Source organism: Pavona decussata, unplaced genomic scaffold, assembly GCF_977016875.1.
Source record: "Pavona decussata unplaced genomic scaffold, jaPavDecu1.1 SCAFFOLD_108, whole genome shotgun sequence".
Classification (NCBI taxonomy): Eukaryota; Metazoa; Cnidaria; class Anthozoa; order Scleractinia; family Agariciidae; genus Pavona; species Pavona decussata.
The window spans coordinates 184643-209475 of NW_028145522.1; the positions used below are offsets into that span (position 1 = coordinate 184643).

General features: G+C 36.4%; 2 protein-coding genes across 2 annotated transcripts in view; both read left to right on the plus strand.

Moving 5' to 3' along the window:
* LOC146470955 (mitochondrial inner membrane protein Mpv17-like) overlaps positions 1-21842 on the plus strand; it is a 35580-nt gene extending 13738 nt beyond the window's left edge. Inside the window, exon 2 of the mRNA XM_085121380.1 lies at positions 19908-21842. Within this exon, the coding sequence (XP_084977506.1) occupies positions 19908-20308 (401 nt within the window). The 3' untranslated portion in view covers positions 20309-21842. The remainder of the gene's footprint in view (positions 1-19907) is intronic.
* The window catches only part of LOC146470953 (uncharacterized), a 174279-nt gene that overhangs the window by 20862 nt on the left and 128584 nt on the right, over positions 1-24833 (plus strand). The gene's annotated exons all lie outside the window — the stretch shown is intronic.

Consider the following 24833-nt stretch of genomic DNA (forward strand, 5'->3'; position numbering starts at 1 on the left):
GCTGAACTTAATTTATCCCTACTTCGCATAAGCTACATAAAATTTGAATTTAGGCCTACCCAAATTAATTTCTCCCAGCTGAATTGATTCAGACGCTGAACTTAATTCATAACTACCTCGGATAAGCTACATCAAATTTGAATTTAGGCCTACCCATATTAATTTCTCCCAGCTGAATTTATTTAGATGCTAAACTTAATTCATCCCTACTTTGCATAAGCTACATAAAATTTGAATTTAGGCCTACCCAAATTAATTTTTCCCAGCTGAATTGATTCAGACGCTGAACTTAATTCATCCCTACTTCGCATATTAGCTACGTAAAATTTAAATTTAGGCCTACCCAAATTTATTTCTCCCAGCTGAATTGATTCAGACTCTGAACTAAATTCAGCCGTACTTCGCATAAGCTACATCATATTTGAATTTCGGCCTACTCAAATTAATTTCTCCCAGCTGAATTGATTCAGTCGCTAAACTTAATTCATCCCTACTTCGCATAAGCTACATAAAATTTGAATTTAGGCCTACTCAAATTAATTTCTCCCAGCTGAATTGATTCAGACGCTGAACTTAATTCATCCCTACTTCGCATAAGCTACATCAAATTTGAATTTAAGCCTACCCAAATTAATTTCTCCCAGCTGAGTTGATTTAGACTCTCAACTTAATTCAGCCGTACTTTGCATAAGCTACATAAAATTTGAATTTAGGCCTACCCAAATTAATTTCTACCTGCTGAATTGATTCAGACGCTGAACTTAACTCAGCCGTACTTCACATAACCTACATCAAATTTGAATTTAGGCCTACCCAAATTAATTTCTCCCAGCTGAATTGATTGAGACGCTGAACTTAATTCATCCCTACTTCGCATAAGCTACATCAAATTTAAATTTAGGCCTACCCAAATGAATTTCTCCCAGCTGAATTGATTTAGACGCTGAACTTAATTCATCCCTACTTCGCATAAGCTACATAAAATTTGAATTTAGGCCTACCCAAATTAATTTCTCCCAGCTGAATTGATTTAGACGCTGAACTTAATTCATCCCTACTTCCATGAGCTACATAAAATTTGAATTTAGGCCTACCCAAATTAATTTCTCCCAGCTGAATTGATTGAGACGCTGAACTTAATTCATCCCTACTTTGCATATTAGCTACATAAAATTTGAATTTAAGCCTACCCAAAGTAATTTCTCCCAGCTGAATTGATTCAGACGCTGAACTTAATTCATCCCTATTTCGCATAAGCTACATAAAATTTGAATTTAGGCCTACCCAAATTAATTTCTCCCAGCTGAATTGATTCAGATGCTGAACTTAATTCATAACTACCTCGGATAAGCTACATCAAATTTGAATTTAGGCCTACCCATATTAATTTCTCCCAGCTGAATTTATTTAGATGCTAAACTTAATTCATCCCTACTTTGCATAAGCTACATAAAAGTTGAATTTAGGCCTACCCAAATTAATTTTTCCCAGCTGAATTGATTCAGACCCTGAATTTAATTCATCCCTACTTCGCATAAGCTACATCAAATTTGAATTTAGGCCTACCCAAATTAATTTCTCCCAGCTGAATTGATTCAGACACTAAACTTAATTCATCCCTACTTTGCATATTAGCTACGTAAAATTTGAATTTAGGCCTACCCAAATCTATTTCTCCCAGCTGAATTGATTCAGACGCTGAACTAAATTCAGCCGTACTTCGCATAAGCTACATCAAATTTGAATTTCGGCCTACCCAAATTAATTTCTCCCAGCTGAATTGATTCAGACGCGAAACTTAATTTATCCCTACTTCGCATAAGCTACATAAAATTTGAATTTAGGGCTACCCAAATTAATTTCTCCCAGCTGAAATTATTCAGACGCTGAACTTAATTCATCCCTACTTCGCATAAGCTACATCAAATTTGAATTTAGGCCTACCCAAATTAATTTCTACCTGCTGAATTGATTCAGACGCTGATCTTAACTCAGCCGTACTTCGCATAACCTACATCAAATTTGAATTTAGGCCTACCCAAATTAATTTCTCCCAGCTGAATTGATTGAGACGCTGAACTTAATTCATCCCTACTTCGCATAAGCTACATCAAATTTGAATTTAGGCCTACCCAAATTAATTTCTCCCAGCTGAATTGATTTAGACACTGAACTTTATTCATCCCTACTTCGCATAAGCTACATAAAATTTGAATTTAGGCCTACCCAAATTAATTTCTCCCAGCTGAATTGATTTAGACGCTGAACTTAATTCATCCCTTCTTCGCATGAGCTACATAAAATTTGAATTTAGGCCTACCCAAATTAATTTCTCCCAGCTGAATTGATTCAGACGCTGAACTAAATTCAGCCGTACTTTGCATAAGCTACATCAAATTTGAATTTAAGCCTACCCAAATTAATTTCTCCCAGCTGAATTGATTCAGACGCTAAACTTCATTCATCCCTACTTCGCATAAGCTACATAAGATTTGAATTTAGGCCTACACAAATTAATTTCTCGCAGCTGAATTGATTCAGACGCTGAACTTAATTCATCCCTACTTCGCATAAGGTACAGTACCGCCTAGAACTATAGACCCATTTACCGCGTCGTTGCCGCGGGACCTACTCGCGGGTTTCCCTCGGTATTCCCGCAGTAGGACGTTTTTTTTCCTCGGTTCGGTTGCGGTATGGCTCCAAAGTTGCCGCGGGAAAGTTCACCTAGGTAAAACCTCGGTAAAGAAAAGACGCGGTAGATTTTAAATACGCTTTTGTCTCCTTTGCTTTGTGTTTTGGTTTGTCAGCTTCTAGTGGCAAAATCGCACCAAAGAACATTAACTAGGGATGACGAACATGTGCGATACACATACGATTCTCAGCCCTTGAAGGCTTGAACCATTTGAAAAAAAATGAGAATCCGTTTTCGAGTATCCGACCACATTTGAAAAATCCTTTGAGGAGGATTCTGATTTAATATCTCAAAACTCGGTATACCCAAAATATTTGAAGACTTCTTGTGGACAATGCACTTGTACATGTAATATTCACTATCAAAGCTTCGAAGCGTGCAGATTTGCTCAAGAAAAAACAAGCAAACTTGAATTTTCGACACAGTCTGTGGAGTTCCGTTTGCCGGATCTTTTAAAATCATTTATAAATTGAAAACAAATAATATTTTGGCATGTTTTGTGCCGCTCAGCGCCCGAATAATTGCAATTCCAACACATTGTCGGTCATTGTCACCCGGACTCCTGACGTGACAAGCTGTTTGATGCAACACGGCAGTGTTCCAGAATGTTAGTCCGCTGTTTACCTTGTATTTTTTGCCAAGTTATTTCAATTTTAATTTAGGAGAAGCAAAAGAAAAAAACTGACCCACGAAATTTACGGATTATAAAAGATATGTTCGCGCATGACGATGTTATTGTAACTTGAAACCCTTAGCTTGTGTCGACTTCGCAAATTTTGTCGCTTGTGTCTACAGTCTATTTTAAACCTCTTCCTTTTAAAATGAACTTGGCACTGCAACAAGAATAATATTCCCTCTCAATATCCGATTTTTTAGAACACAAGCTTGCTCCAAAATTCAGGTGATATTTCTAGCAGCTGTTTGGTCGGACACGTACAAAAAAAGCTGACGAATCAGAAGCAGCGGTTCCCACGAGTGCAAAACAAACGTCAAACTTGCTCCTATGCAAATTACGGTTAATTTACAAGACGTTTGCCCCGTCGCTTGTATCGAAATGAACAAATTAAGAAAACTAAATTATAAAAAAGGGATTTTTTTACGACAATTCAGCGAACTCTCTTTCGTAAACTTACACTGAGTGTTTTGAAAAGCAGGTAAATCAACGTACATGCACGTATTTCACTGCGTATTTAACATACCCTCGGAGACACATGTAACAAGCTTCTTTCAAGTGTTGGATTGTTAGTTACTTTTATTATCTCTGAAAAGACGGAATACAAACATTTGCCGAGGCAAAGAATCAGGATTTCAATATTTGAATTATTACGCGAACTATACCCAACGCCATTTTGACTTCAAATTACTCCTTCGATTAAGCACCGATTCTTCGCACCTCGAACACTTGCAGTATAAATGTGTTCACTCACGCTAATGCTTATTTTAGAAATGCAACCAGTCCCCATTGTTCTTTCCCGCGGCACGCCTCGTCTTTTCACCCGCGGCAAATTTACCGCGGCACACTGTACCTCGTCTTCACCGCGGAACGACCGTGTTTTCACCTAGGTGGACGCGCGGCCACTACCCACGGTAAAGACGAGGTATGCCATAGTTCCGATGGGTCAATAGTTCCAGGCGGTACTGTACATCAAATTTGAATTTAGGCCTACCCAAATTAATTTCTCCCAGCTGAATTGATTTAGACGCTCAACTTAATTCAGCCGTACGTTGCATAAGCTACATAAAATTTGAATTTAGGTCTACCCAAATTAATTTCTCCCAGCTGAATTGATTCAGACGCTAAACTTCATTCATCCCTACTTCGCATAAGCTACATAAAATTTGAATTTAGGCCTACCCATATTATTTTCTCCCAGCTGAATTGATTTAGACGCTCAACTTAATTCAGCCGTACTTTGCATAAGCTACATAAAATTTTAATTTAGGCCTACCCAAATTAATTTCTCTCAGCTGAATTGATTTAGACGCTGAACTGAAGTCAGCGGTGCTTCTCATAAGCTACATCAAATTTAAATTTAGGCCTACCCAAATTAATTTCTTTCAGCTGAATTGATTCAGACGCTAAACTTAATTCAGCCGTACTTCCAATAAGCTACATAAAATTTGAATTTTGGCCTACCCAAATTTATTTCTAGCTGCTGAATTGATTCAGACGCTGAACTTAACTCAGTCGTACTTCGCATAAGCTACATCAAATTTGAATTTAGGCCTACCCAAATTAATTTCTCCCAGCTGAATTGATTCAGACGCTGTACTTAATTCATCCCTACTTCGCATAAGCTACATAAAATTTGAATTTAGGCCTACCCAAATTAATTTCTCCCAGCTGAATTGATTCAGACGCTGAACTAAATTTAGCCGTACTTCGCATAAGCTACGTCAAATTTGAATTTAGGCCTACCCAAGTTACTTTCTCCCAGCTGAATTGATTCAGACTGTAAACTTAATTCATCCCTACTTCGCATAAGCTACATAAAATTTGAATTTAGTCCTACCCAAATTAATTTCTCCCAGCTGAATTGATTCAGACGCTGAACTTAATTCATCCCTACTTCGCATAAGCTACATCAAATTTGAATTTAGTCCTACCCAAATTAATTTCTCCCAGCTGAATTGATTTAAACGCTCAACTTAATTCGGCCGTACTTCCAATAACCTACATAAAATTTGAATTTAGGCCTACCCAAATTAATTTCTCCCAGCTGAATTGATTCAGACGCTGAACTTAATTCATCCCTACTTCGCATAAGCTACATCAAATTTGAATTTAGGCCTACCCAAATTAATTTCTCCCAGCTGAATTGATTCAGACGCTGAACTTAATTTATCCCTACTTCGCATAAGCTACATCAAATTTGAATTTAGTCCTACCCAAATTAATTTCTCCCAGCTGAATTGATTTAAACGCTCAACTTAATTCGGCCGTACTTCCAATAACCTACATAAAATTTGAATTTAGGCCTACCCAAATTAATTTCTCCCAGCTGAATTGATTCAGACGCTGAACTTAATTTATCCCTACTTCGCATAAGCTACATAAAATTTGAATTTAGGCTTACCCAAATTAATTTCTCCCCGCTGAATTGATTCAGACGCTGAACTTAATTCATAACTACCTCGGATAAGCTACATCAAATTTGAATTTAGGCCTACCCATATTAATTTCTCCCAGCTGAATTTATTTAGACGCTAAACTTAATTCATCCCTACTTTGCATAAGCTACATAAAATTTGAATTTAGGCCTAGCCAAATTAATTTTTCCCAGCTGAATTGATTCAGACGCTGAACTTAATTCATCCCTACTTCGCATAAGCTACATCAAATTTGAATTTAGGCCTACCCAAATTAATTTCTCCCACCTGAATTGATTCAGACACTAAACTTAATTCATCCCTACTTCGCATATTAGCTACGTAAAATTTAAATTTAGGCCTACCCAAATTTATTTCTCCCAGCTGAATTGATTCAGACTCTGAACTAAATTCAGCCGTACTTCGCATAAGCTACATCAAATTTGAATTTAGGCCTACCCAAATTAATTTCTCCCAGCTGAATTGATTTAGACTCTCAACTTAATTCAGCCGTACTTTGCATAAGCTACATAAAATTTGAATTTAGGCCTACCCAAATTAATTTCTACCTGCTGAATTGATTCAGACGCTGAACTTAACTCAGCCGTACTTCACATAACCTACATCAAATTTGAATTTAGGCCTACCCAAATTAATTTCTCCCAGCTGAATTGATTGAGACGCTGAACTTAATTCATCCCTACTTCGCATAAGCTACATCAAATTTAAATTTAGGCCTACCCAAATGAATTTCTCCCAGCTGAATTGATTTAGACGCTGAACTTAATTCATCCCTACTTCGCATAAGCTACATAAAATTTGAATTTAGGCCTACCCAAATTAATTTCTCCCAGCTGAATTGATTTAGACGCTTAACTTAATTCATCCCTACTTCCATAAGCTACATAAAATTTGAATTTAGGCCTACCCAAATTAATTTCTCCCAGCTGAATTGATTGAGACGCTGAACTTAATTCATCCCTACTTTGCATATTAGCTACATAAAATTTGAATTTAAGCCTACCCAAAGTAATTTCTCCCAGCTGAATTTATTCAGACGCTGAACTTAATTCATCCCTATTTCGCATAAGCTACATAAAATTTGAATTTAGGCCTACCCAAATTAATTTCTCCCAGCTGAATTGATTCAGATGCTGAACTTAATTCATAACTACCTCGGATAAGCTACATCAAATTTGAATTTAGGCCTACCCATATTAATTTCTCCCAGCTGAATTTATTTAGACGCTGAACTTAATTCATCCCTACTTTGCATAAGCTACATAAAATTTGAATTTAGCCCTACCCAAATTAATTTTTCCCAGCTGAATTGATTCAGACCCTGAATTTAATTCATCCCTACTTCGCATAAGCTACATCAAATTTGAATTTAGGCCTACCCAAATTAATTTCTCCCAGCTGAATTGATTCAGACACTAAACTTAATTCATCCCTACTTTGCATATTAGCTACGTAAAATTTGAATTTAGGCCTACCCAAATTTATTTCTCCCAGCTGAATTGATTCAGACGCGAAACTTAATTTATCCCTACTTCGCATAAGCTACATAAAATTTGAATTTAGGGCTACCCAAATTAATTTCTCGCAGCTGAAATTATTCAGACGCTGAACTTATTTCATCCCTACTTCGCATAAGCTACATCAAATTTGAATTTAGGCCTACCCAAATTAATTTCTCCCAGCTGAATTGATTTAGACTCTCAACTTAATTCAGCCGTACTTTGCATAAGCTACATAAAATTTGAATTTAGGCCTACCCAAATTAATTTCTACCTGCTGAATTGATTCAGACGCTGAACTTAACTCAGCCGTACTTCACATAACCTACATCAAATTTGAATTTAGGCCTACCCAAATTAATTTCTCCCAGCTGAATTGATTGAGACGCTGAACTTAATTCATCCCTACTTCGCATAAGCTACATCAAATTTAAATTTAGGCCTACCCAAATTAATTTCTCCCAGCTGAATTGATTTAGACGCTGAACTTAATTCATCCCTACTTCGCATAAGCTACATAAAATTTGAATTTAGGCCTACCCAAATTAATTTCTCCCAGCTGAATTGATTTAGACGCTGAACTTAATTCATCCCTACTTGGAAGAGCTACATAAAATTTGAATTTAGGCCTACCCAAATTAATTTCTCCCAGCTGAATTGATTGAGACGCTGAACTTAATTCATCCCTACTTTGCATATTAGCTACATAAAATTTGAATTTAAGCCTACCCAAAGTAATTTCTCCCAGCTGAATTGATTCAGACGCTGAACTTAATTCATCCCTATTTCGCATAAGCTACATTAAATTTGAATTTAGGCCTACCCAAATTAATTTCTCCCAGCTGAATTGATTCAGATGCTGAACTTAATTCATAACTACCTCGGATAAGCTACATCAAATTTGAATTTAGGCCTACCCATATTAATTTCTCCCAGCTGAATTTATTTAGACGCTGAACTTAATTCATCCCTACTTTGCATAAGCTACATAAAATTTGAATTTAGCCCTACCCAAATTAATTTTTCCCAGCTGAATTGATTCAGACCCTGAATTTAATTCATCCCTACTTCGCATAAGCTACATCAAATTTGAATTTAGGCCTACCCAAATTAATTTCTCCCAGCTGAATTGATTCAGACACTAAACTTAATTCATCCCTACTTTGCATATTAGCTACGTAAAATTTGAATTTAGGCCTACCCAAATTTATTTCTCCCAGCTGAATTGATTCAGACGCTGAACTAAATTCAGCCGTACTTCGCATAAGCTACATCAAATTTGAATTTCGGCCTTCCCAAATTAATTTCTCCCAGCTGAATTGATTCAGACGCGAAACTTAATTTATCCCTACTTCGCATAAGCTACATAAAATTTGAATTTAGGGCTACCCAAATTAATTTCTCGCAGCTGAAATTATTCAGACGCTGAACTTATTTCATCCCTACTTCGCATAAGCTACATCAAATTTGAATTTAGGCCTACCCAAATTAATTTCTCCCAGCTGAATTGATTTAGACTCTCAACTTAATTCAGCCGTACTTTGCATAAGCTACATAAAATTTGAATTTAGGCCTACCCAAATTAATTTCTACCTGCTGAATTGATTCAGACGCTGAACTTAACTCAGCCGTACTTCACATAACCTACATCAAATTTGAATTTAGGCCTACCCAAATTAATTTCTCCCAGCTGAATTGATTGAGACGCTTAACTTAATTCATCCCTACTTCGCATAAGCTACATCAAATTTAAATTTAGGCCTACCCAAATTAATTTCTCCCAGCTGAATTGATTTAGACGCTGAACTTAATTCATCCCTACTTCGCATAAGCTACATAAAATTTGAATTTAGGCCTACCCAAATTAATTTCTCCCAGCTGAATTGATTTAGACGCTGAACTTAATTCATCCCTACTTCCATGAGCTACATAAAATTTGAATTTAGGCCTACCCAAATTAATTTCTCCCAGCTGAATTGATTGAGACGCTGAACTTAATTCATCCCTACTTTGCATATTAGCTACATAAAATTTGAATTTAAGCCTACCCAAAGTAATTTCTCCCAGCTGAATTGATTCAGACGCTGAACTTAATTCATCCCTATTTCGCATAAGCTACATTAAATTTGAATTTAGGCCTACCCAAATTAATTTCTCCCAGCTGAATTGATTCAGATGCTGAACTTAATTCATAACTACCTCGGATAAGCTACATCAAATTTGAATTTAGGCCTACCCATATTAATTTCTCCCAGCTGAATTTATTTAGACGCTGAACTTAATTCATCCCTACTTTGCATAAGCTACATAAAATTTGAATTTAGGCCTACCCAAATTAATTTTTCCCAGCTGAATTGATTCAGACCCTGAATTTAATTCATCCCTACTTCGCATAAGCTACATCAAATTTGAATTTAGGCCTACCCAAATTAATTTCTCCCAGCTGAATTGATTCAGACACTAAACTTAATTCATCCCTACTTTGCATATTAGCTACGTAAAATTTGAATTTAGGCCTACCCAAATTTATTTCTCCCAGCTGAATTGATTCAGACGCTGAATTAAATTCAGCCGTACTTCGCATCAGCTACATCAAATTTGAATTTGGGCCTTCCCAAATTAATTTCTCCCAGCTGAATTGATTCAGACGCGAAACTTAATTTATCCCTACTTCGCATAAGCTACATAAAATTTGAATTTAGGGCTACCCAAATTAATTTCTCACAGCTCAAATTATTCAGACGCTGAACTTAATTCATCCCTACTTCGCATAAGCTACATCAAATTTGAATTTAGGCCTACCCAAATTAATTTCTACCTGCTGAATTGATTCAGACGCTGATCTTAACTCAGCCGTACTTCGCATAACCTACATCAAATTTGAATTTAGGCCTACCCAAATTAATTTCTCCCAGCTGAATTGATTGAGACGCTGAACTTAATTCATCCCTACTTCGCATAAGCTACATCAAATTTGAATTTAGGCCTACCCAAATTAATTTCTCCCAGCTGAAGTGATTTAGACACTGAACTTTATTCATCCCTACTTCGCATAAGCTACATAAAATTTGAATTTAGGCCTACCCAAATTAATTTCTCCCAGCTGAATTGATTTAGACGCTGAACTTAATTCATCCCTACTTCGCATGAGCTAAATAAAATTTGAATTTAGGCCTACCCAAATTAATTTCTCTCAGCTGAATTGATTCAGACGCTGAACTTAATTCATCCCTACTGCGCATAAGGTACATCAAATTTGAATTTAGGCCTACCCAAATTAATTTCTCCCAGCTGAATTGATTTAGACGCTCAACTTAATTCAGCCGTACGTTGCATAAGCTACATAAAATTTGAATTTAGGTCTACCCAAATTAATTTCTCCCACCTGAATTGATTCAGACGCTGAACTTAATTCATCCCTACTTCGCATTAGCTACATCAAATTTGAATTTAGGCCTACCCAAATTAATTTCTCCGAGCTGAATTGATTTAGACGCTCAACTTAATTCAGCCGTACTTTGCATAAGCTACATAAAATTTGAATTTAGGTCTACCCAAATTAATTTTTCCCAGCTGAATTGATTTAGACGCTGAACTTAATTCATCCCTACTTCGCATGAGCTACATAAAATTTGAATTTAGGCCTACCCAAATTAATTTCTCCCAGCTGAATTGATTTAGACGCTGGACTTAATTCATCCCTACTTCGCATAAGCTACATCAAATGTAAAGTTAGGCCTACCCAAATTAATTTCTCCCAGCTGAATTGATTCAGACGCTGAACTAAATTCAGCCGTACTTCGCATAAGGTACATCAAATTTGAATTTAGGCCTACCCAAATTAATTTCTCCCAACTGAATTCATTCAGACGCTAAACTTCATTCATCCCTACTTCGCATCAGCTACATAAAATTTGAATTTAGGCCTACCCATATTATTTTCTGCCAGCTGAATTGATTTAGACGCTCAACTTAATTCAGCCGTACTTTGCATAAGCTACATAAAATTTGAATTTAGGCCTACCCAAATTAATTTCTCTCAGCTGAATTGATTTAGACGCTGAACTCAAGTCAGCGGTGCTTCTCATAAGCTACATCAAATTTGAATTTAGGCCTACCCAAATTAATTTCTTTCAGCTGAATTGATTCAGACGCTGAACTTAATTCAGCCGTACTTCCAATAACCTACATAAAATTTGAATTTTGGCCTACCCAAATTCATTTCTACCTGCTGAATTGATTCAGACGCTGAACTTAACTCAGTCGTACTTCGCAGAAGCTACATCAAATTTGAATTTAGGCCTACCCAAATTAATTTCTCCCAGCTGAATTGATTCAGACGCTGTACTTAATTTATCCCTACTTCGCATAAGCTACATAAAATTTGAATTTAGGCCTACCCAAATTAATTTCTCCCAGCTGAATTGATTCAGACGCTGAACTAAATTTAGCCGTACTTCGCATAAGCTACATCAAATTTGAATTTAGGCCTACCCAAGTTACTTTCTCCGAGCTGAATTGATTCAGACGGTAAACTTAATTCATCCCTTCTTCGCATAAGCTACATAAAATTTGAATTTAGTCCTACCCAAATTAATTTCTCCCAGCTGAATATATTCAGACGCTGAACTTAATTCATCCCTACTTCGCATAAGCTACATCAAATTTGAAGTTAGGCCTACCCAAATTAATTTCTCCCAGCTGAATTGATTTAGACGCTCAACTTAATCCGGCCGTACTTCCAATAACCTACATAAAATTTGAATTTAGGCCTACCCAATTTAATTTCTCCCAGCTGAATTGATTCAGACGCTGAACTTAATTCATCCCTACTTCGCATAAGCTACATCAAATTTGAATTTAGGCCTACCTAAATTATTTTCTCCCAGCTGAATTGATTCAGGCGCTGAACTTAATTCATACCTACTTCGCATAAGCTACATAAAATTTGAATTTAGGCCTACCCAAATTAATTTCTCCCAGCTGAATTGATTCAGACGCTGCACTTAATTCAGCCGGACTTCGCATAAGTTACATCAAATTTGAATTTAGGCCTACCCAAATTAATTTCTCCCACCTTAATTGATTCAGACTCTGAACTTAATTCAGCCGTACTTTGCATAAGCTACAGAAAATTTGAATTTAGGTCAACCGAAATTAATATCTCCCAACTGAATTGATTTAGACGCTGAACTTAATTCAGCAGTGCTTCGCAGAAGCTACATCAAATTTGAATTTAGGCCTACCCAAATTAATTTCTTTCAGCTGAATTGATTCAGACGCTGAACTTAATTCAGCCGTACTTTGAATAAGCTACATAAAATTTGAATTTAGTTCTACCCAAATTAATTTCTCCCAGCTGAATTGATTCAGACGCTGTACTTAATTCATCCCTACTTCGCAGAAGCTACATGAAATTTGAATTTAGGTCTACCCAATTTAATTTCTCCCAGCTGAATTGATTCAGACGCTGAACTTAATTCATCCCTACTTCGCATAAGCTACATAAAATTTTAATTTAAGCCTACCTAAATTAATTTCTCCCAGCTGAATTGATTCAGACGCTGAACTTAATTCAGCCGTACTTTACATAAGCTACATAAAATTTGAATTTAGGTCTACCCAATTTAATTTCTCCCAGCTGAATTGATTCAGACGGTGAACTTAATTCATCCCTACGTCGCATAAGCTACATCAAATTTGAATTTAGGCCTACCTAAATTAATTTCTCCCAGCTGAATTGATTCAGACGCTGAACTTATTTCAGCCGTACTTTGATTAAGCTACATAAAATTTGAATTTAGGTCTACCCAAATTAATTTCTCCTAGCTGTATTGATTTAGACGCTGCACTAAATTCAGCAGTGCTTCGCATAAGCTACATGAAATTTGAATTTAGGCCTACCCAAATTAATTTCTTTTAGGTGAATTGATTCAGACGCTGAACTTAAATCAGCCGTACTTCGCATAAGCTACATCAAATTTGAATTTAGGCTTACCCAAATTAATTTCTCCCAGCTGAATCGATTTAGACGCTGAACTTAATTCAGCCGTACTTTGCATAAGCTACATCAAATTTGAATTTAGGCCTACCCAAATTAATTTCTACCAGCTTAATTGATTTAGACGCTGAACTTAATTCAGCCGTACTTCGCAAAGGCTACATAAAATTTGAATTTAGGCCTACCCAAATTAATTTCTCCCAGCTGAATTGATTCAGACGCTGAACTTAATTCATCCCTACTTCGCATAAGCTACATCAAATTTGAATTTAGGCCTACCCAAATTAATTTCTCTTAGCTGAATTGATTCAGACGCTGAACTTAATTCAGCCGTACTTCGCATAAGCTACATCAAATTTGAATTTTAGGCCTACCCAAATTAATTTCTTTCAGCTGAATTGATTCAGACGCTGAACGTAATTCAGCCGTACTTTGCATAAGAGTAGTGATAGATGTTAAAAATTAACCCCATCACTGCCTTCCCCTGCCTTCCCCTGCCTTCCTGCATACTAATAAGTGTCGAGGTTTACTAATGAGCATCACTCTAGTACAATGAAAACACTAGGCCGGCCTAAAGTTGCCCGTTAATAATTAACCCTGATTGGCTTATGAAAAATCTATATTTATATATTTAAAATAAAAGCGCCAATTTTAACGAAAGCGTCATTTCTTCATTTAACTTGAACTCGCTGGGAAAACTTTTTTCGATTTTCAAAACATTAGTACTGTTGAAGATGGCTTTTTTCACCAATGTTATTGATCTTCAAGCTGCCTTGAGCGCTTGTTTAACTGTCCGCGACTGGGAGACCAAACCCCTTTCTCCTATCTATCTCGAGGAAATGAAAAACTATTTAAGTCACGCATTGTTAGTCAGTTAATTATGCGGGTCCACGAGCCTAAAGTTGCATATAAATAAGTTCAGTTCTGCTGAAAAACCCCAAGGGACGCATTAGTATATAATCAATTTTATATAACTTAACAAGGATCAATTAAAACACGCGACTTATAATAATTATAAGTTGCGTGCAATTATTGCTAGCAATAGAACCAGTCAAGAGATACCGTTTTAAAAACTTTATTAAAAAACAATGACAAAGAGTCAAATACACAGTGATTTGAAAGGAAAAGGAATGAAAATGAATCATTTGACTGACTATTACAAATGTGTTTTTGTTTTTCGTTTTATTTCGAGCAATAATAATTATTCCTTCCGTGTCTACACAATTTTCCTATGGCCTCTAAGGCAACAGTGCGACTTTCTTTGTTTCTTGCGGTTTGTCTTGTTCTTTGTAGTCGGTCTTTTAGTTTTTGCTTTAAAAGAGGCTTCATTTCTCCGATGTCTTGACAGTTCGTACACCGTTTCTTGTGTCTGTACTGGATTGTGATAGTGATTTTTTCCGGAATTATCCGCTTCACTTTCGTAAACTACGACTTTAACTTCAGGTTGCAGTTTCGCCTCTTGTAAATACTTATCTTTCTGTTTGTTCAAATTAAAAATATTGCATTACCGTCTTTGTAGAAATAGAGCTATCTTGAGATCCTTTGAAAGATTTTTAAAGTTTTGGAGTGAAATAAAGTTTTATTCATCTTTACACCGCGTCAGTCACTAATTATGTTTAACAAATCTTTGACTGGAGCTCTAAAATTTGCATGTGAATTATCTCGTGTGTCTTTTGTTTGAGAAACAATAAGTCATATCCAACACCTACTCTGATTGGGTATTCCCAGAGTCAGTGTCTATAACAATAACTGAACTGGCTACACGCAAGCTATTTTATGCGCAATCTTCGTCCACTTCGATTTTCAGACCGTCAGTTCCTTAACAACATGGCCAGCAAGTTTACTGTTGGAACCCCAAACACCCTCGGAAAAGTGAAGAATAGTGATATTGAAATAGAATATCGGAAACTATTAGCGACCTGTTTCAAAACCCTGAACGGAACAAGGGAATTATCACAGAGAGCTTATAAGGCAATTAAAACTTAGCGACGCGCGACACTCACGTGTGTGTCTGAGAAAAATAAAGACACATGACTAGAAATGGCCTGTTTGTCCCCTTTTGTCCCTTTTGGTGTGGTTTTGGCCTTTCAGACCTGGTTACGGCCTTTCAGGCCTGTGTTTGGCCTGGTTATGACCTTTCTGATCTTCTTTTATTTATGAAGGAGAACGCATAGTAACCCCGCCTTCATCAATTTTCTTTAAAACAGACGCGTTACTTTCTGAAGTTTAGTTTCCTGTCAGAACGCGTGCGGTTCAAACCAAAGATGACGAGCACAAACTATACCTTATACCTGCAACAAGGTGCTGGAAATTATGAAGACAGTGAAGAAAGCGACTTCTCCCAAGAAAGCGATTTCTCTCAAGAAAGCGAAGTCTCTAGTCAAGGAACAGAGTCTTCAAGAGAAGAAGAAGAAACAGAAAACTTAGAGCCGTGGTCACGCATTGTTGATGAAGCCGAGAACCGCCACAAGACCCAGCTTAACGCTTTGATCAATCAATACCAAGAAAACGGCGATTCAGAAAATGTGGCTCGTAGTAAAGCCGTAAACGCTTTCGTTCCTGTTTACAGAAAGGAGCTGAGAAAAGTGCTCTTAGAGAATCTACAATGGATGCGTGCAATGAAAAAAGATCCCACCTTCAAAAAAGTGATGGAAACTCAAAAAGAGCTTAAAGACACAGAAGGATTTGATTGGTTGGAAACGACGGAACTTGCTATCGATAAGCGAAAATTCTTACTCAATCGATTATACGAAAAGTAGCCCATTCCGCAAGATCAAGACTAAACCTACTATGAATGTTATGGAATTTTTTTTAATTTCCTGGACCTTTGTATTGTTGCATTTCAATAAAACTGTAAACAAGCAAACTTTACGTGTGTTGATTGATGACTTGAAAATAATAACAATAATAGTAAACTTGTACAAAAAAATTAAAAAAAATCTGAAATTTGAAATACAAATTTCTAAAGCAAGATCAAAACTTTTTAATTTTAAAAACACTGTTATTTGTGATGACACTTTTGAATAAAGATGATGATTCCAAAGTTGAGAGCTGTTGCGTGACTAGCGACGCGCGACACCCACGCGTGTGTCTGAGAAAAGTAATAATAATAAAAAAAAAACATATAACTACAAATGGCCCGTTTGTCTCCTTTTGTCCCTTTTGGCGTGGTTTTGGCCTTTCAGGCCTGGTTATGGCCTTTCAGGCCTGTGTTTGGCCTGGTTATGGCCTTTCTGGTCTGTGTTTGGCCCTTCTGACACTCTATATAACCTGACTATTTGCGAAAAAGATTTTATTTGTGTTCAGTCACCAAACTGTCAACATGGTTTACAAGAGAGTTTGCAGAAACTGTCCGATTCCATCTTGCGGGGCGAAGTACCTTGTCAGATTAGCTAACCATCTCGCGGATGTTCATCAGTTAGATCACATACAGCAAAGACAGTATTTACAAGAAGCGAAGCTGCAACCTAAAGTTAAAGTCGTAGTTTACGCAAGTGAAGTGGATAATTCCGGAAAAAATCACTATCACAATCCAGTACAGACACAAGAAACGGTGTACGAACTGTCAAGACATCGGAGAAATGAGGCCTCTTTTAAAGCAAAAACTACAAAGAACAAGACAAACCGCAAGAAACAAAGAAAGTCGAACTGTTGGCTTAGAGGCCATAGGAAAATTGTGTAGACACGGAAGGAATAATCATTATTGCTCGAAATAAAACGAAAAACAAAAACGGATTTGTAATAGTCAGTCAAACGATTCATTTTCATTCCTTTTCCTTTCAAATCGCTGTGTATTTGACTCTTTTTGTCATTGTTTTTTAATAAAGTTTTTAAAACGGTATCTCTTGTCTGGTTCTATTGCTAGCAATTATAAGTCGCGTGTTTTAATTGATCCTTGTTAAGTTATATAAAATTGATTATATACTAATGTGTCCCTTGGGGTTTTTCAGCAGAACTGAACTTATTTATATGCAACTTTAGGCTCGTGGACTCGCATAATTAACTGACTAGCGGTGCGTGGCTTAAATAGTTTTTCATTTCCTCGAGATAGATAGGAGAAACGGGTTTGGTCTCCCAGTCGCGGACAGTTAAACAAGCGCTCAAGGCAGCTTGAAGATCAATAACATTGGTGAAAAAAGCCATCTTCATGATAACCGTTTCGAAATCGAACAAAGTTTTCAAGTTTCCTGCTAGTTCAGTATCAATCACTATGAATGTTAATATTTAACATTCAGCGAGTTCAAGTTGAATGAAGGAATGACGCTCTCGTTAAAATTGGCACTTTTATTTTAAATATATAATTCTCGGTTTTCACTGTCACGCCATTGAAAAAAAAAATCGAAACCATTCCATGAATGAAGTCAAGAAATTGACATGGTATAGAGGATAAATAAATAAGGCATCTGTCCAAGTGTCAGGTCTGTGCGGCACTCCGTACTCGAGTTATTTGACAAAATATTCCACATAAATTTATAGAGCTTAGTATGGAGACGCCATGTTTGTGTCCCTCTGAGGGGCACAAACATGGCAGCCAGAAATACGAAAAAACATCTGGAGTTCACTTTTGCTAGAAAAGAGGTTTGTTTGCCCTTGTGAATTTTCGAATGTTTAGATTAATATTTCTCCTCAAACTTAAATTGTTTAGAATGCTGAAAATCACCCAAAGAGTCATTCTTAAGATACGGAAAAGCTCTGTCACGGCCGTCCTCCTTATGTCACGCACGATGGAAACTCGGAAATTGAAACTGTTCTATTTTCAAAAGGAAGCACGACATCGAGCTAAAAAATTGTGAACAGACATATTTTTAGGTAATCTTTCCTTGAATGAAGGTAAAAATTTTGAAGGCCTCCCAGTTTTAAATTCTAGAATTTAGTGACGTCAAGTGAAAACCGAGAATAGATTTTTCATAAGCCAATCAGGGTTAATTATTAACGGGCAAGTTTGGGCCGGCCTATTGTTTTCATTGTACTAGAGTGACGCTCATTAGTAAACCTCGACACTTATTAGTATGCAGGAAGGCAGGGGAAGGCAGGGGAAGGCAGTGATGGGGTTAATTTTTCACATCTATCACTACTCATAAGCTACATAAAATTTGAATTTAGGTCTACCCAAATTAATTTCTCCTAGCTGAATTGATTCAGACACTGAACTTAATTCAGCCGTACTTCGCATAAGCTACATCAAAACTGAATTTAGGCCTACCCAAATTAATTTCTCCCAGCTGAATTGATTCAGACGCTGAACTTAATTCATCCCTACTTCGCATAAGCTACATAAATTTTGAATTTAGGCCTACCCAAATTGATTTATCCCAGCTGAATTGATTCAGATCTATGCTGAACTGAATTCAGCCTAAATAGATTCACTGAAACATACTTTGACTGAAGACTGGAGAGCAACCACCTCCCTGGTTATTGAGCTATAGTTTGACATTGAGCCCTCACTACAGCTGCTACAACACTGTTTCTGAATATCCAGGATGTGCTTCCGAAGGAGTAAAACAAAAAGTTATGGAGAGACATGTAATTACCTGAAGTGGTACCTGCAAAAATTTTAGCCTGGTACATGTACATTGTATCTTCTAGGTATGCGTGTATGCTTTCCTTGCTGATTTAAGAAATTATTGATTAATAAAGTAAAACACAGTCATGAAGTGATTGCCAATTTAAAGCAAATACTGTAGCACCAACTTGGCTAATAATGAGTTCTGAAAAGTACAATGAGACTGTGTGAAGCTGCAAGAAAATGTATCAATTGAAGACCCGGATGGAAGCAAGCGTAAGTGACGATTTGACCTTTAAAATTCAAATTTCTCCAAAAAACTTTTTACTTTGGTCCATAAATTTGTGGTGTTAGAAAGTTTTGTTTAGCTTTAAACAGAGAAAAAGAAAAATCAGTTCAAGCATCACTTCAGTTGGTTTAGTCCTCAGGCTAAAGTCATAAGCTTGTTGGACAAATTCAAACCCTCAAAATTATTTAATGAGAATGTAAATATGAACTGTGTTTCAGACACAATAACCTGTCTGTATGCCAAATGAGAAATGGTTTATAAAAGGTTTTCGAATTGAAGGGCACAATCTGAGACTATTTGTTCTACATCAGTTATCATGCCAAAAACATACTGTAGTACTGTCCCATATTTATGTTGTCACCAAAAGGGTTGAATTAGATGAATTGCCTTACGAAATTTTGCTAAAAACTTAAGAAACAAAGCCCAGATATGTGGTTGATTTCTTTATTTCATGTGTTGATTCAGTTTTTAGGCATACGGACTGTAAGTGTTATTGAGCTACCATGATGGAAATCGAGCCCTCAAAGCACAAAATAACCATTAAACTACATTTCTGAGATGTTTGCCTTGGCTTAGAATTATCTAGAGCATAATTATTCGGAGAACTTTCGTCATCACTTGTGCTCGTTTTACAATGAGCCCTTCAAATAAGTAATGAGTGGTACATGTACAGAGTATAATATTTTTATTACCTCTAATGTGAGAAGAGAAAAACTCAGATTACAGCTGCAATATTCTGTACTGAGTATATTATGTTGTTACTTAACTCATACTCCATTCTCTAACTGAAATGTTCTGCCCTTGTACATTAGGTGTCCTTGTAGCCACTGGTGATGTTGTCACTCAGCAGCTTGTTGAACACAAAGGAACTGACCATGATTTTGTCCGAACTGCTCGTATGGGTGTGGTGGGCTTGATTATTGCTCCTGTGCTTAGAACATGGTATCTATCCATTGACAGGATTGTGCCTGGTGCAGCCAAAACTGCGGGCTTCAAAAAGATGCTCTTAGATCAAAGCCTCTTTGCTCCTGTTATGATATGCTTCTTTTTTGGCGTCACGGAGACACTCGCTGGGAAAAGGCCGGATGAAATTAAGAAGATGCTTCAGGAACGCTACGTGGAGACTTTGATTACAAATTACAAGATATGGCCTCTGACACAAACTCTTAACTTTACTTTCGTTCCAATTCAGCACCGCATCGCTGTTGTCTAGTTAGTGGCAATATTTTGGAATGCGTATTTGTCTTGGATGGCTAATAAGCCAATGCCTGAGGATTTGATGCAGAAACCTTTGAGCTAAAATTGCCTCTACTTTGCTCAGTCAGTCAACCCTTGATAGACCTTTGTATCACAGAGAATCACAAGAAAATAAGCCATGTGTACAGAAATGTACCACAACGTACAGCGCCGTTTACTGCTCATTTAACCCTTCGTTTAGGTAAGGATGTTTACATGGAAGGAGGAAGATCCTAGAAGGCGGATCATCCTAGCGCCATGTTTTCTGTATTCAGTTTACATGCAAAAGGTTGTACTTAGAGTTAGTGCTTGGATCTTTGGAATCAAGGTCTTCCTCTTAAATCCTAGCTGAGAGATAGGAAAATCCTAGCACAAAGTAAACTACATTGTACATATGTACCTTCACTTGGAAGGTGCTAGTACTAGGGACAAGAAAAACAAACATGGTAGTGGTAGGGCATTCAGCTTCTAAAGAGCAACAATTTTGTCTTTCTTTTCTCCCAATGTGGTAAGCACCCTAACCAAAATACTGCATGTAAACCAAACAAAAAAGTTGTTTTGCCGTCGAGGATCTTTCTACTAGTAGGATCTTCCTTCCTTCATGTAAACAGTCCCCAACATTGTAGTTTCATTATCTGAGAAGTTTTCCAAGCAGACCTCAAGGAGTGCCTTTCCAGATAGAATGTAGACTTAACTCCGCTTGCTTTGACTAATTAGAAAAGGACTGTTAATGTAGCCAGCAACCTGAAGTAGCCCTTTAAGGAAGGTGCCTACTAATACTGAAGTATTTTTGTATAGTTTATGACTATGCAAGAAAAGCAGATCTTAGCAAGAGCTATTAGAATCCAAAAAGAAAATATGGGGTAACCACACATTTTTTTAGGGATAATTAAGCAACAGTTATTCTAAAAAGCTGTAAAACACAAAGCAATGTTTGGCAGTTTTTTCCCAGATTGAAGCTTTATTGTCTAAAAAATACATGATTTCCCCCAATTTTCTTTTTAGATACCAAGAGCACTTGCCGAGTTCTGCTTACATCACCTAGTTTTAAACCGCCAAAAGATATCCCTGTGTTAGCAGGCACCACCCCTGGAAACCCGAGTATCTCCAGATGTGCAGAACATATGTGCAATAGCAGAACTAGGCACAGCCATAAGTCCCATGATCAATATACATGTACTTATTCTTTTCACTATCCTCTACCATTTTCTTATGTAGCAGACTTGGTTACCAATTAACACGCAACTCACATGTACGACCTTCAAAAGGGTCGCATAAAGTTGCATTTTTATTTTTGCTGGATGTCAATCAAAGGGAAGCCATTGAAATTACATGTATTTAAATTTTGACAAGATCCAAGGGCAAGAAACTAAGAATTTAACTTTGCTAAGAATATGTAAAACTTTATTTAAATTGATTTCCTAGCTAGATCAAGCGAAAAGAAAAGGCTTTTGAATTTCACTGCATGTGATCATTTTCTAACTCATGATCGATTGCATGCATTGTTGGTTTTGCAAAAAAACAATATCCTGAAAATGATGCCTTATCTTTTAGATAAAAATGGCTTGGAAATCAACGTTGATAAAGTTTACCATCTGTCAGCAGATAAAATTGTCAATTTCTTGGTTCTGTTGCCTTGAAATCTTGTCAGAATTCTTGAATCATTGGCAAACACCAAAAAACAACTAAGTTTACCCAACTCTTTTGAAGGCGATACAGTGTACAGCTGTACAGTTGTAGGTTGCATGTTATTGGTAACAGCGGTAAGAAGTTTAATCAATGCTTATCATTTGTCGTTATTCTTGTTATCCATATATTTGATTGAAAGGGGAAGTGCCAATGGTTTTTGTTTTTAACTTTAACTTTTCTTTTAAAAAATGGTGTATTAAGACCTTCACTTAGCTACAAAATAATAGAACAAGGAGGGGAGAGGAATCAACTAAATTCTTGAAAGGAACAGCCAACTGTTTTAGCACATTTTGCAAACAAAAGTGTGAGATCTTGAAAAACGTTTAGCTTAGCCTATCATCTTTCAAGTTTCAATCCATTCTGACCTAGTCTGTCGCTGGCCACAGGTACTAATCAAGAGTTTCTTGCACTGGGATGATAATTTATAGCAAACCTAGACAATTATTGTTATTATTTTTTTGTTTTGTTTCTGTTGACAGACAAACATTTTGGGTTTTTTAAATGACATCAAATTTGCATGAAAATTCCCCTTCAACAGTGATGTTGTATGAAAAAAAGTCCAGTTTGGAATTTAATACTGGGTTAGCCTCAACCTGAAGCAAAATATTCACAAATGTTAGCAGGAAAGTGCTGAATCCTAAAATAAAACCATACACAGAGTTGTGAAAAGTTCATCTTCTCACTGGTATTTGTGAATATTTTACTTCAGATCAAGGGTAACCCTGTATACATGTAAATGCATCTCTTATCCTTTTATCTTGGTGAATTCGAAACAGGACTATTGGACATCTGTCACCATGGAGTACTTCTTATAGCAACTAAATTTTGTCTTCAATTATTTTTGTGGGTACTACCGTAAAGTGTATAGACAGATTTTTTTTTATTTGCTTGATCAAATGGTATTGTTGTTCTGGTATAAAAATTGAAAAAAAAAATATCAATTTTTCTTCTTCATGTTTGAGGCTAGTGTCCCTCACAGCAGTTCTGTCTCGTCACGCAACTTTCCTTCCCACAGGAGCGTAGCGTGACGAGACAGAACGGCTGCGAAAGAGCCTAGTTTGAGGCGTATAAAAGCATCAAATAAGTTTACTACCCATTGGGTACAACACCATGCAAGATGGAAGACTAGTGATAGTTAGGCTGTGACATCAATACATGAATGCTTAGTCTCATGGGTAATCTCTATTTTTTAGTCGTTTCATTCATTCAACAATCCCATTCATATTTTCATCCACGCAGGTTTTCTTCCTCTGCATTCAAAAAACAACTGAAGAATAGAGAAATTGCGAGACTAGCATTTCTGTATTGACAACACAGCCCTACTATGCCCAGTCTCTTGTCTTGCACAGTACTGTACTCAACCGGAAGTGAAATTTGACACCTTTTTATTCCTCAAATGAGGAAAAGAAAAAATTGATAAGGTCTTATTCCCGAACGCAATAATTGGGCAACCGCTAGACGTTATGGAATCCAAAATGGCGGCGCGCAGAAAAAATGGAAATAGGCGACCAGTAAAATCCAATTTTTTTGTGGCTTTGAAATTTATATACTATTTCCAACAATTTAACGTCAATTTGTTTCAAGATTGGAGGTTCCCTTTAAAGTAGCAAAACATTTTTTTCTTTGTTTTTTGACCTCACACGATGAATAAAAAAAAAACCAACGTAAGCGACCTGTGCTGATATGATCAACAAAGGTAAAAAAAAAATATGTTACTTCACTGAAAACATATATAGGTAGCGGGTAACTGAGAAGGAATATATTTGAGTGCCGTTCAGATCTATTAACATCACACGTGCAAAGGGCAGGGTTTTTTTTTTTTTTTTTTTTTTTCCATTCGACAACCGTAATGAAAGTATTGACGCAACGTAATTTAAATTTTGTTAACAAGGTTTTCTATTTCAACAGTAGAAGGACAAAATGATGTTAACCCTTTAACCCTAACAGTGATCAGCATCAAATTTCTCCTTGTAATATCAATACTTCTTGAACCCCTAAGGTTATGAGAATTAAGGATATGACCACCCAAGGTAAATTTTCTTGATATTTTGATAACTTCTCCCCAGTACTTTTATAAGAAATGTATGGGAAAAAGATAGGAGAATTTGTTCTTTGATATTTGGGGTTAAAGGGTTAAACATTGAAAAATAGTAATTACTTAATCACCCACAAGGCTAACTGTATTTTTTTGTTCATAAAAATATTTAAAGTAATATAATATTTATTAAAGTACTAGCGCGCATTTAAGAAAAAAATTCTGAAAACGGCCCATCGGAGAAGTGTGTGTTAGCAACATGGGAAAAATATTACACAATAATGGCCACATGTCAAATTAATTCTCAGAAATGCCATCACACAGTCAGTTGCAACTGAATCAAAATTAAATGCTATCATTGCATTATAAAAAAGAATCATCCTTAGAAAACATAGTCAAAATTATATTTTCATTAGAATTAAAAAAGTGAACTTATAGGTAGCTAAACTTATAAATTATTTAGATATAAATTAGACAGTAAGCAAGACACAAGACTGCATCACATTTCAACAATAACATTCAAATAATTAAATATTTGTTTTTAATCCTTTGAATGAAAAGATGTAATTGTCACATATATATACGTGTACACAGTGTACACAGTAGAAAGTTAGAAGTCGCTACTTATTTTTTAGGGTAGGGCAAATGTATTTCAGAGGAATATTTTCTTCATTCATCAATATGGAACGACTTTTTTCTTTTAAATGCAAAAACAAGCAATTGTCCGCTTGTTGAAGTTAAGTTATGCGAAAAAATTAACAGCTGCTTCTCTTGAGGG